This window comes from Pyrus communis, chromosome 7 (genome assembly GCF_041283825.1).
Source record: "Pyrus communis isolate YQ-2024b chromosome 7, ASM4128382v1, whole genome shotgun sequence".
Taxonomy (NCBI): Eukaryota; Viridiplantae; Streptophyta; class Magnoliopsida; order Rosales; family Rosaceae; genus Pyrus; species Pyrus communis.
In genome coordinates, this window is record NC_142571.1 from 1,816,454 (window position 1) to 1,829,849 (window position 13,396).

The 13,396-nt window shown below is 37.4% G+C and overlaps 1 protein-coding gene and 1 pseudogene across 1 annotated transcript; one reads left to right on the forward strand and one right to left on the reverse strand.

The window, feature by feature from the left end:
• Nucleotides 1-448: 448 nt before the first annotated feature.
• LOC137734787 (shewanella-like protein phosphatase 2) lies at nt 449-2,066 on the reverse strand. Its single transcript, XM_068474070.2, has one exon. It carries the CDS (start codon nt 1,942-1,944, stop codon nt 673-675), a length of 1,272 nt encoding a protein of 423 aa, XP_068330171.2. The 5' UTR covers nt 1,945-2,066; the 3' UTR covers nt 449-672.
• Nucleotides 2,067-5,954: 3,888 nt separating this feature from the next.
• Nucleotides 5,955-7,498, forward strand: LOC148695435 (putative receptor-like protein kinase At3g47110 pseudogene; annotated as a pseudogene).
• The last annotated feature ends 5,898 nt before the right edge of the window (nt 7,499-13,396 follow it).

A 13,396-nucleotide genomic window follows, 5' to 3' on the forward strand; every position in this document is an offset into this window, starting at 1 on the left:
CAGGCGAGTTTGAGGTAGAGGCAGTTATCCAAACAAAGATGGCTACGAGTGATAATGGCAGCTGAAGAACTGCAAGGATAAGTGCAATACAGCATGCTCTTGAAAACTCTTCCTATTTCAAGATAACATCTCTGAAGCTTGCTTAGATTGAACTCAAACACAACCATATTTCAAGACGACGTCTATTTTGAAATCAATCACTACAGCAAAACTGCGAACAAAACCAGCTGAAAAGAGCATTCAAGTTTAATGTTTCAACAGAGATAACGATCAGAATCAATATGGAAGCATATCAAGAAGACGATGCCTTATCCTCCAGCAGATATGCCTAAGTCAGGATACGACTGATCAACAACACATCAAAAAAAAAGCCTATAGGTCAGATAAAATGACAGCGAAGAAGAATATGCAAGCACAAGCAACGCCAGAAAGTTTAACAAACAGTAGAAACATGGAAAGGGATAGTACTAATGTTTCACATTGAAGAAACAAAACAGCTATAGTAACAAATTGAAAAATACCAAAGCTTCAGTATTGATTCAGTTTCCAACTTGAACTATAGATAATTAATTATCTACACTGCCAGAGACAGCTGAATAATAGTTTAACAGAATACAAATTCATATCTGTTTTAAATAGGAATAATCAGGTTTAGGATAAATACTCAAACAGTTAAGCCTTCACTTCCACTTGTTTCGGTCCTTGCGGCAAAAATGCGGGTATCACATTATGCACGGTAGATTTTTTCTTGTTCTCGTACAGTGGATTTGAGGTCAAGATCCTCAAACCCGAATTCCCCTTGATCTCCAAAACTTCAGGCAAGCCATTTGTACACCCCTTTGACATCCCTACATCAATCCGAATTGCTCGCTCGTTGCAAACACCATTAATCCCAAACTCTTGAATGGTATGACCCATAATCATCCTCTTTGCGCCCGGAATGGTAGCTAAAACATGTTCAAGTGCTGAGCAATCACATTTATCCTCGTATTCATGCGAAAATTTCCTCAGCCAAACCACAGAATTAGCACCTCGACAATACTCAGGCGCGATTCTTCCCTTCAACCCATGAATCCACTCCCTCAGCTCCTCATTGATCTTCTCCAGACCATATGAAACGTGTTGGCCCAAAAGCCCGCCGTGGACGAAAACAGAGTCCCCCACAACCAACACAGCCACATTGTTGGACAAGAACCGCGCCGAAATTGGACCCGATGGCCTCAATGCTGCAATTCTAGCCCTAAACCCATGAGCAAACTCGTCCTTCACATTCTTAAACCCTAACGGCACCCCATCAAAGGGATCCTTCGGCTTTTCCAACCCTTTACAGAGCGATTTCATTCGGTTCCCAATGCAATACCAGTCGGCCCAAACCCTGAACTCATCCAAACCCTTGCGGGTCACAAACCTGAAATCTCCTTCCACGTTCATGATCTCGTGGTTGCCGTGCATCGTAATCACCGTGCCGCCGCCCCTGGCGGCTTCTCGTTTCAATTTCTCGAGATAATAGAGGATTTTAATCTCGTCGCCGCCCCGGTCCAGCACGTCGCCAATCTGGACCACGGTGGTGGACCCTCCGACCCATTTACCCGACTCCGGGTCAACCAATTTAGCAAGCCTTAGCGATTCCTTGGTCTTCTCCAGGTCGCCGTGGAGATCGCCGATCGCGACCAACCGGTCCTGCGGGGGGTAATAGGTTTGGAGTGGTGGGCGCAAGGGCAGGGGATCGTTGGAGCTGTGGCAGGCAGTGAGGGCATTTTTGTGATTTTGAGGGGAGGCGGGAAGGGGATGATTGGGGGTTTGGGGCAAGAGGAAGAGGCCGCCGCTGACGGAGAAATCGACGAAGGTGTCGACGAAAGAGGAGAGGAGATTGGGAACGTCTTTGCATGACGTGAAGGAAGAGTCCTCTGGTGGTGGTGGTGGTGATGCGGCGTCTTCCTTCATTTTTCCGCCACTGAGTCTTTTCTTTGCCGGTCCATGTAAAGACGGTTAAAAGGGGCTCACCATCGGTGATTTTGTTTTAGAATCGAATACCCTTTTAAAATGGCTGAAAATATTTTTAGAGAAAATATGCTTCTGAAAAATACATTCAAACGAGCTTTAAAAGTTTTTGGGAGAATTACCTCAATTATTGGTCATTAACAGTTTCAAACTTTATTTTTAAAAAGTTTCAATGTCATACCGTATCTTCGAATTTGTTGCAATGTCATACATTTTGTCAGTTGACTATCAATTTCTCTGCTAAATGCTGACGTGACACACTTTCTAGTAAAAAAACTCAAAAAATATTATTAAAAACTTAAAAAAGAATCATTTAATATTTTTTAATTATTAAAATAATAATTGATTAAAGAAAAGTTATTAAAATTAAAAAAAAAACAAAGTCCACCCCATGTTTGTCTTCCCCTACTCCCCGTCAACCCAGAAAGAAGAAGAAGAAGAAGAAAGAAAAAAAAAAAATCATCTTCATTCTTCGTCTTCTTTCTTTTTGGGTTGCGTGGGATGAAGGGAGAGAGGGTGGAGGGAGGGGGAAGACGAACATGGGTGGGTTTTATTATTATTATTATTTTAAAATTTAAAAAATATTAAATGATTTTTTTTTTTTTTTTTTAGTTTTTAATAATATTTTATTAGCTTTTTAATAGAAAGTGTGTTACGTCACAAGCTACGTCAGCATTTAACGGAGGAATTGATAGACAACTGATGGAAGGTATGAGATTGTAACAAATTCGTAGATGAGGTATGACATTGAAACTTTTTAAAGACGAGATATGAAACTGTTCATGACCAATAGTTGAGGTAGTTCTGTGTAATTTACCCAAACTTTTTTTTTATCATATCTGCATTAAAGCCAGGGGACATAACAAAGCCAATTGTTAATTGATGACTATTAGGATCATCAGCCTAATCAACATCGATATGACCCTTCAAATCAAGCAATCCATACCGAAAATAGAGACCAAGATGCAAAGTGCCTCGGGATACTGTAAGGGACCCAAGGGTAATACTAGGTAGACTAAATTTATAAACTAACTTTACAAACTATGTTATGTATCATCAATAAGAAATAAATCATACCATTAACTTTAATGTCATTTATGCATAATTCTCATGAATCTCATTTTGTTGTGGAACTGTTACTACCACTCCAAACTTTCTACAATTAAAAGAAAATACATTTTTTAGAAGTATATGATGAGATTTTTGGAGTGGTAGTAACAGTTCCGCAACAAAATGAGATTCAAGAGAATTGTGCATAAACTGACAAACCTGAATTGACAAAATAGGCAATATCGGACTAGTGATGCAGTGTTTACAATCTAACATATGAGCTTACAGCAAATCTGTAATGTATATGGAGTCATGGCCTGAGTGACAAACCAACCTTGATGTTGATACTTAATATGTGAGCAAGAATTCCCAATTCCCAATTCCTTCATGTCAAGTGCTTAAGACAACCGAGTAGCAACATCTTGAACAACACCATGTCACTAGTTAATATTATATCATCAACTCATAATAATAAGACAATGACAACTTGCCATCATGCTTAACAAACAGCAAGGATCTGCATAAGACGATTTGAACCCCAACTGAAGAAGAAATCTGGTAAATCGTTCATTTTAGGTACAAGGAGCTTGTTTTAAACCGACCTCTCCAACTTGCAAACATAAACAAGATGAACATCATCATTAAAATTTGGTGGTCGAGTCATTTATACCTCCTCTTGTAAGAAACCATGCAAGAAAACATTCTTGACGTCAAGTTGTCTCAATATCCACCCAAACGGATCTTGATTCCATGAAACTTAAATAGTGAAATCCGGGGGTAGGATTTCATAATTTTGTTCTGATTCTACTTGTCAACTCCTGGCAATTCAAGATCAACTTGGGCATCATATTCATGATACGCATTCGAGTAGTGAATTTTCTCAATTAAAAGATGTTGATGCACAGAATCGGGTTGATCTTGGACCACTAAATCCGACCGTAAATCACACACACGCACAAGAACACAACGATATATCATGGTTCACCCTAAGTTAGGGCTACATCCACACTAGTGTCGATCCGGTTTCACTATTTAAAATGAAAGTTACATTGTATATGGAGGCTTGTTGCTAGAGAGGCTAGGATTTTCTCCTTTTCTAAAGTGAGGGTGAATAATCCCTTTTATAGAACAAGGGTTTTCTCTCTTGTTACATACATCAGGCCTAAGTAGTGAGGCTTAAATATTGATGCCCAATCAATGGTACAACAAAAGAAATTGGTCGTATTGAAACAAACAAAAAAGTGGAGATGGGGAGGAATAGAGCATATAATAATGTGTTTTAGCTAATTCTATTAGCTTTGGTTATACCGATTGCTACTGTTTTAGTGGAAGTCTTTTTTCTGCTAGGAATATTGCGAAAAGTCCATTGCCTAACCAAATAGGAGATCAATGGTCGAGGGATAGCATTATGGTTTATATTGAGAGAGATGTTTTTTTTTTCTTTCATTCATAATGAAGCTATAATGCAGCGTTTTCAATTTTTGTAACTTATATTGTTATTTGTTATATAAACTATGAATGATGAAATTATGATTTAATTTTTAAGATTATTGTATGTCTAAAAAATTGTTTGTGAACTTTTACATGTGACCTTCCGAATAATTTTCTATGGATCCAGGCCACTGCAACTTGAGGAACTTGTGGTTGAAAACCAAAAGCATTGAATCCACCACCATTTTGAGAAGTGCCCTGATAGTTAAAGCCAGACGGAAATCGCTTGCCTTTACCTTCAAGCTTAAAGCTATTTCCTCTGAAGTTATAGTAAGTACCAGATCCCATCTGCGAAGATTAAGCCAATGGTGTAGGAAAACCAAATGGAAAAAGTGACGACTGATTGCTAGAGGGCATGGAATTAGGGAATCCAAAAGGCTGAGATACTTCTTGTGAAATAAGTAGACGCATCCCATTTTTTGTTCCAAAAGAAGAACCACCATCATACCCACAATTAGTGGTACGAGCAATCATAGCAGCCATAAGAGGAACTTGCTTATTAGTCTCTTCAAGAGTGGCTTCTTCAACCCTCAATTTGAAAGAAAAATTTATCCTAACTAAGAACATGTGAAAACATTTGAACATATAAGCAAACTAATAACACATTAAAGTAGGCATGCATTCAAAAAAATTCAAAAAAAAAAAAAAAACCCATGACTTTCAAAGCCTAGTGAATGGTGAACAAAAAAACTCTTTAACAAATTAAAGAGAAGAGAGAGTTTGAGTTTCATTACCCTTGAAAGCTCATCCTTGTTTACACTAGGGATTCGCCCAAGTGGAGGGCCTTCCAGTCACCTCATTTGCTCCTTGGATGATTGCTTCTTTGCTTCTCCTTCGCTCCTTGAGGATTTGAGGAGAGGAACTCCAAGAACACCAAAAGTTTGGTGTCTCTAAGTCTGCACACCAAGGATGAGGTGCGAAGATGAAATGGATGACTTAGAGGAAGGAAGATTGCTAGCTATTTTTCTCTAAGTGTGGCCGGCCTCTTTGGAAGACAAAGCCAGTTCATCCAACTTGAAATATATTATTCCAGGAATAATCATAGCAACAATATTCCTAGTAAACATTGTATCTATATTTATACTGCATAGGAAAAGAAAAGTTGAAGTTGCAACAGAGGCTACCGTGTTACCTCAATCTCTTTGTAGAGTTTCGCACCTGGAACTTCTAAGGACGACAAATGGATTTAATGATAGCAACTTACTTGGAAGTGAGGGTTTTGGCTCAGCATTTAAGGGGACGCTCTCAGATGGGATATATGTTGTAGTAAAGATATTCGATTTGTAGCTAGAAGGGGCTTTCAAGAGTTTTGAGAGGGAGTGTGAAATGCTAAGCACTATTTGGCACCAAATCTTATCCAAATCACTAGCTGTTGCAGCCAATTAGATTTCAAAGCCTTAGTATTCAACTACATGCCTAATGGGAGCCTTGAGAAGTGGTTGTATTCTTAAAACTCTTCTTTTAAAATCCTAAAGAGGTTGAATATAGCGGTAGATGTTTTTTTGGCATTGGAATATCTGCACCATGGTTATTCAGTACCAATTGTCCATTGTGGTCTGAAGCCAAGCAATATACTACTAGATGATGATATGGTTGCACATGTTGCGGATTTTGGCATTGCAAAACTCTTGGGTTTCGGGGATTCCATGACTCGAACCTGACCCTAGCCACAGTTGGGTATATGGCTCCAGGTGATCTACTTGCTAGTTTAATATCTTTCAATTTCGTAATCATGAAGAACTAAACTTCTAATTTTCTTTTGTATATTAATATTGCAGAGTATGGAATGGATGGAATTGTTTTGACACAAGGGGATGTGTACAGTTTTGGCAAGGACGGATCCACATAGGGACCTAGAAGGTCCCAGGACCCGTCGGCGATCCTAAGTCGCTGCTACAAATTTTTTAGGGACCCCTCGTACTGGAGCATGAGGTATGTGCAGGTTGTAGGTTGCAGTGACTGTCTTCTTTTCGAAGAAGATGACCACGCACGTAGAAGAAAGAAAATAGGGACCCTTTCTGCCTCTCTCCTCCTTGCTTCTACATGGTCTCATCCGTTGGTGCCACCCATCCTCCAACCTTTCTCTGTCGTCTGGCGGAGGCAGTACATAAGCCCAAATTTCCCCAAATTATTTCAACCATCTTAGTAATTTTTCTTATGGGTGAAATTTCCTTCATAAGGTTAGTAAGATGGATATAATCTGTCATGGGTTGGTGAAATTTGGGGGTGGAGCTACCATGGCTTTGGGAGAATGGGGAGGGAGGCAGTTGGTGGAGGTATGGCAACTTTGTTCTTAGTGAGAGAGAAGGTGAATGTTTGAAAACTAGTAAAAGAGAAAAATGGTGTGTTTGGTTAGAAAGATAGTGGGAGTGTGGGGAGAGTTTTATTTGACCGGTGTTTTAAATTTAGTGGTTCGTATTAAATAATCAATAACTTAGGTACTCCCTAATAACTTGTGAAATCTCGTAATGGACGTTTGAATTATGATTTTATAATTTGTAATATTGTTTTGCATATAATTTTTGAATGAAATGTATCGTATTTAGATTTTCAATGTTATTTTTGTCTACAAATTTTTTGACCTTTATAAATAGGACCCCCTGAGTTTAAAATCCTAAATCCGCCACTGAGTTTTGGTATTGTAGTCATGGAAACATTCACAAAAATGAAGCCTACGAATGAAATGTTTGTTGAGGAAATGAATCTAAAGCAATGGGTTGCAAATTCACTATCATCAGAAGCAATAGCTGAAGTTGTGGATGCCAATCTACTTGTGACACAAGAGGAAGATCATGATTATGTGGCTAAGATAGATTGCTTATCGTCTATTATGCGATTAGCTCTTGCTTGCTCTGTAGAACCACCGGACGAGAGGATAAACATGCAAGAAGCCGTAGCCATGCTCAAAAAAATCAAGATGAAGTTTTTGAAGGATGCTGCAAGGAGTGTGCAGTAAAACCGCTCTCGTTTTCTGGCACTTTGAGGGAGTTCTTAATTAATGGATCCTGTGTCTTTTCATGCCTTTTTTATTTAGTTTGAGTCCTCATTTGATGCTGTTGTATTTGAAACAATTATTGGCTTGGAGTTTACAGTGGAGTCCAGACTGATTGATCCAAAATAATAATTTCATCCCAAATTATATATATTTTTCTATTATTTCAACCCCATTAAACTCACGCCAACAACTAAGACCAAATTGGTCTTTAGTTCATGTCATATTTAAAACCCTTTGGTGTACTTGGCCCATAGTGTGCAAGCCTTTTCTCCATCTGCCATTTAATGCGCAGAAGAGAAAGCATAGTTCACACTTCATATGTAAACCCTTTGCTGTACCTAGCCTATAGCGTGCAACCCTTTTCTCTATTTACCATTCAACACATAGAAGATAAAGCATGCACAATTGCATGCAACTCTTGAACGAAGACTTCCTCGCCGTTACGGAAAGCACAGTCACAAATGGTTGCTGCCATTTCATTGTAGGATTCACAAAGTTACACATACAAAATTGTTGCTAACTAGTAATAATTTGAGCCAAACGCAACATGAATATTATTACGAGGAAAAGAAATAAACAATTTGGCAAGATAGATAAAAACTGAATGACTACGGGTTGGTTTGGTATTGTTGTGATTTGAAAAAAAACTGCTTTTGCTGTGTTGTGAGAATAAGCAGCTGTGAAATAAAGCAGCAGAGTGTTTGGTAAACTTTTTTGTAAAAGTGCTTTTGAAAAAAAAAAAAAAACAGTATTATAGTGTTTGGTAAACTTTTATGTAAAACAGATATGAAAAAAAATCGGTTTTTCAAAGCTGGGTTTGACAGCTTTTTGTTTTTGGCTTTTTTCACCCAAAACTGTGAAAAAAATCTGAAGCTGAATGTTTACCAAACACAAAAACAGCTCCCAACTTTTTATGACACTAGCTTTTTTCAGAATCACCTCAATACCAAATCAGACCTACATCTTGACTGACTTGTGGTATTAATAAAAATAATCTTAAATATTAATATTTTCCAACAATTTCACAAGTATTGGTATTTATTTTGATTTGGACTTGCAACAACCTGAAGCATTTTATAGTTAAATCACTGTACATATAATTTGCTCGATAACGCATCAGTGGGCCGCCATTTAAATGTAGAGGATGCACAAAACTAGTAAATGGTTTCTTAAGTCTTTATCACATATCCTTTTCTATCATATATATATATATATATATATATATATATATATATATATATATATATAATTAGGACAATGGATTAGAGATACCCATATATAGTAATATTTTACAAGTAATAATATAAGGGGTCGTAGTCACTATTTACTTCGGCCTCAAAGTATTTTTCTTCACTAGTAAATAACAGGTCTTAGGTTCGATTTGTTCTTATTGTAAATATATCATTATATCACAAACATGATAATAACCATAATAATAATAATAATAATATAAAATACAAGGGGTCATAATTTTATGTGGTATAGGGTTTAATCAGAAATTTTTTGGTCCTACAACTACGATTCTATTACTGACACACCCCGATCGAGATCAGGGCATGCTGGCCGTCACGTGCAAGTGACGTAACCATGTGCACAGTGCGGAAGCTAATAAAATAATAATGAAAATAGTAATACGAATAAATAAAAACTGGTTTTACATAAAGTAATAACAAAAGCAAGCGTAAGTGTGACGCTAAGTTCAGAGCATAAAACCTAAAGCAGTCCAAAAGAAAAAGACGCAACAATAGTACACCCGAAGGTGGCCCTACTCTGGTGATCGTCTGTCAGAAATGTCGGGAAAATCCTCTGGGAAACCACCAAACCTGCTAGTCAACTAGAACCTGGAGGGGCGCAAAACAAAAGCGTGAGTGGGCAAAAACAAAGCTTTTCGAAAACCATTTAGCAAATAAGTTCTAACCCTTCGCTGTAAAACCTGTATACTTCCCAGAAAATAGACATATATATATACCAATCATGCTCTAGAATATGCCATGCCAAAATCTCAAAATGAAATGCAAGTGCTCAGGTAAAAATCATATCAATATCATATAGTCTGGCAGCCGGAGTCACCTAATGTGACCTGTACGGCTGAATCTAGAGCTCAAATCTCAACCTCAATAACTAAACTTGCACACGAGTCGGAACCACCTAATGTGGTCTGTACGACAGGCCTGGGTGTAACATATATATACGCTCAAGTGTTACGATCACGTGAAGGCTGGACGAATAATCGCGGGTCACCTACGAGTCGGAACCACCTAAAGTGGTCTGTACGACAGGACTATGCACCTAACTTGGATCGAAGCTGAGCGTGTGGTGCGGGAGGTGAACATCACGTGAAGGACTGTGCCCAACTCTGGGCGGGAGCACTACCACCGGGGGTGCAGGTTATGAGCTCTCTAAGCATCTCAAATCACTACTGAATGTAAACATGAATAACACTTACCTGGCACTTACCAGTGCGTCCGCAGCACCAAATATGCATATATATAAACAATTAATAATGCAACTAATCATGCATAACAACCGGCAAAATAAATATGGCATATAACGAATAAACGTCTTGAAATCACTTTCTGGGAAAAATATAAGTATATAGGTATATACGGAAAACCAAAAGCCCACTCACTGGTATGTGGAAGGGTCGTAGCCCCCCTGCCTCGAGTGACCACGCTCATCCTCGGGATAAGATTCACCTATATGCGAAACAACTACAAAAACGTTAATTTTAAAACACATAACCAACCTTTAGAAATAACTTCTCATACAATGCTCAAATGGGGTGTATGAATACACCAACGTGATCTACTCAACCTCAGGAACATCCCCATATTTTTAAAATAATTTTTCACCTTCGCACGCGCCCCCATGCGCCGGCCAAGGCACGGCCACACGCGCCCGCCACGCGCAGGCACGTGCCTGGCACGCTGACGCCGTCAGGAATATTCCGTTATCCCTAACAGATTCCGTCAACGGCGTTAGGAATATTCCGTCAGTTTTGACGGAATATTCCGTCGTCTTCTCCGGCGAGACTCCGGCGCCGTCACCGGCGCCGGAAAACCGGGAAATATTTAAATCGTCCTATTTTCTTCGTTTTTCAACCAAATTTCACAAAATTGGTACCAAAATGAAGCTTACGACGAGAGGAACACAATCATAGTACTTTCAAGTGCTAAAATTCACAAAATCTCACCTGTAAAATCACCCCAACTCCAGCCAAACTCGAAACTCACTAACCCGACGTCCAAAACCTTCAAACGAACCACCCCGAGCCTCCTAGGGACCTCACCAAGCTTCCTACAAGCTTGAAATTCCCAAAAACATGAGAAATTACGTGTGCATGAACAGTACCCAAAATCGGGTATCCCGAGTTCTACGTGAAAACGAAGGTATCCTTACCTGAAATGGGTATGGTTGGACTCCTACGAGCCTCACGAGCATGGATATGTGCTTGGTTTCTTCGATCTGTGAAGGTTTGGTGAGTTTGTGTGTGTGTCCGTACGTTTCAAGGAAAATGGGAAAGGAATGGGGCTCGGGACAGGTGCAGGGATAGGGGAACAGTGAGGGTGAGTGTGGGGAGGAGTGTGTGGTGCAAAACCAGCCACACCAAGCCAAAAAGAACAACTACACAACGAAAAATCAAGCTAGGGGCAAAATCGTCTTTTCACGCGTACGTTTTTAAAATTCTCGAGACGGGCTGTTACAATTACCATGAATACGAGCATCTCCAATGCACCAAAAAGTTATGACTCATATTTTATATTTGAGTTTAAATATGAGTAAAATCATCTCTGATGCACTTGAGACTTAAAAAGTTATATTTGAGTTTCTAGTCCAAGTGAGATCTAAATTTAAATTTCAATATGAGATTTTAATGCACATATTTAAATTGTCAAAACTCAATCCAATATTTTTTTTCTTCTCTCCAATACAAACACTTAAATTTTAAAACTCAAAATATAAAAATATAAGTCTAAGAATATAAACTTTGCATAAGAGAAGAAAAATCAAAATACCCAAACTCAAGATCATTTTAGGACATGAACATAAGAATTTTAACAAGATATAGCTAAGTTGACGATGCATGTGGGTGACTTCAGTGTTTCCACAAACCTATTCAACAAGATAAGCGTCCCATTAAACAAAAAAAAAATATATATATATATATATATATTTTTTTTTTAATATTTAATTAGTCAAACGATAGATTTTCTTTTTGGCAGTCTTAATCAAAATATAATTTCAAAGTTGAAAAGTTGAAAAGATTACCTTTGAGTTCCCATTTCTTCTGAGTTCTTGGAACTCAGCACATACAACAATGGCGAGAACTCGTTTCTCCTCTCGTTGACAACTTTGCTGCTATTCCAATACTGCTGTGCACACATACCTTTTTTAATAACGGGTTCCGCGGGTTCCGCAGCAGCATAAATCAACATCATCACAGAATTATTTCACAATTATTGGTATTCATTTTTATTTGGACTTGCAATAACGTGAAGCATTATTATAGTTGAATCACTATACATATAATTTGCTCGACCATTTGAATGTGGAGGATGCACTAAACTAGTAGATGGTTTCTTAAGAATTAGGACAATGAATTAGAGACACCTATATATAGTAATATTTCACAAGTAATAATATAAGGTGTAATAGTAACTAAATACTTCGGTACTATTTTTTTTTTATATTGTAATTGAGAGGTATTAGGTTTCCTCACCCCTTATAATAATAATAATAATAATAAATAAATAAATAAATAAATAAAAATACAAGGCGTCATAATTCTATGTGGTATAGAGTTAAGTCAGAAATTCTTTGGTCTTAGAATTCTATTACTATGAATGCAAGCATCTCCAGTGCACCAGAAAGTTATGACTCATATTTTATATTTTAGTCCAAGCATGAGTAAAATGATCTCTAATGCACCTGAGACTTAAAAGTTATATTTGAGTTTCCGCTCAAAGTGAGATTCAAATTTAGATTTAAATTTGAGGTTTGAGCTTTGAATCTAACCATCTTTAATGCACATATTTAAATTGTCAAAACTCAATCCAATATTTTTTTTTTCTCTCCAATACGAACACTTAAATCTTAAAACTCAAAATATAAAAATATAAATCTAAGAATATAAACTTTTGCATTAGAGAAGAAAAATCAAAATACCCAAACTCAAGATCTTTTTAGGACTCAAATATAAAAATATTAAAAAGGACATCTAAGTTGACGATGCATGTGGTTGATTTAAGTGTTTCCACAGATTAATTCAACAAAATACGCATCCCATTAAACAAAACAAAAAATGGAATTTATTTATATTTTTTAAACGTTTAATTAGTCAACGATATATTTTGGCAGTCTTAATCAATATATAATTTCAAAGTTTCAAAGTTAAAAAGACTACCTTTGAGTTCCATTGCTTATGACTTCTTGGAACTCAGCACATACAATAATGGCAAGAAATCGCTTCTCCTCTCGTTGACAACTATGCTGCTATTCCAATACTGCTGTGTATACATACCTTTCTTAATAACGGGTTCCGCAACAGCACAAATCAACATCAGCGCAGAATTATTTCACAATTATTAGTATTCATTTTGATTTGGACTTGCAACAACGTGAAGCATTATTACAGTTGAATCACTGTACATATAATTTGCTCGACCATTAGAAGGTGAAGGATGCACTAAACTAGTAGATGGTTTCTTAAGTTTTTATCATATATCATTTTCTATTTTATATATATATATATATATATATATATAATTAGGACAATGAATTAGAGACACCTATGTATAGTAATATTTCACAAGTAATAATATAAGGTGTCATAGTTACTAAATACTTCGGTAGCATTTT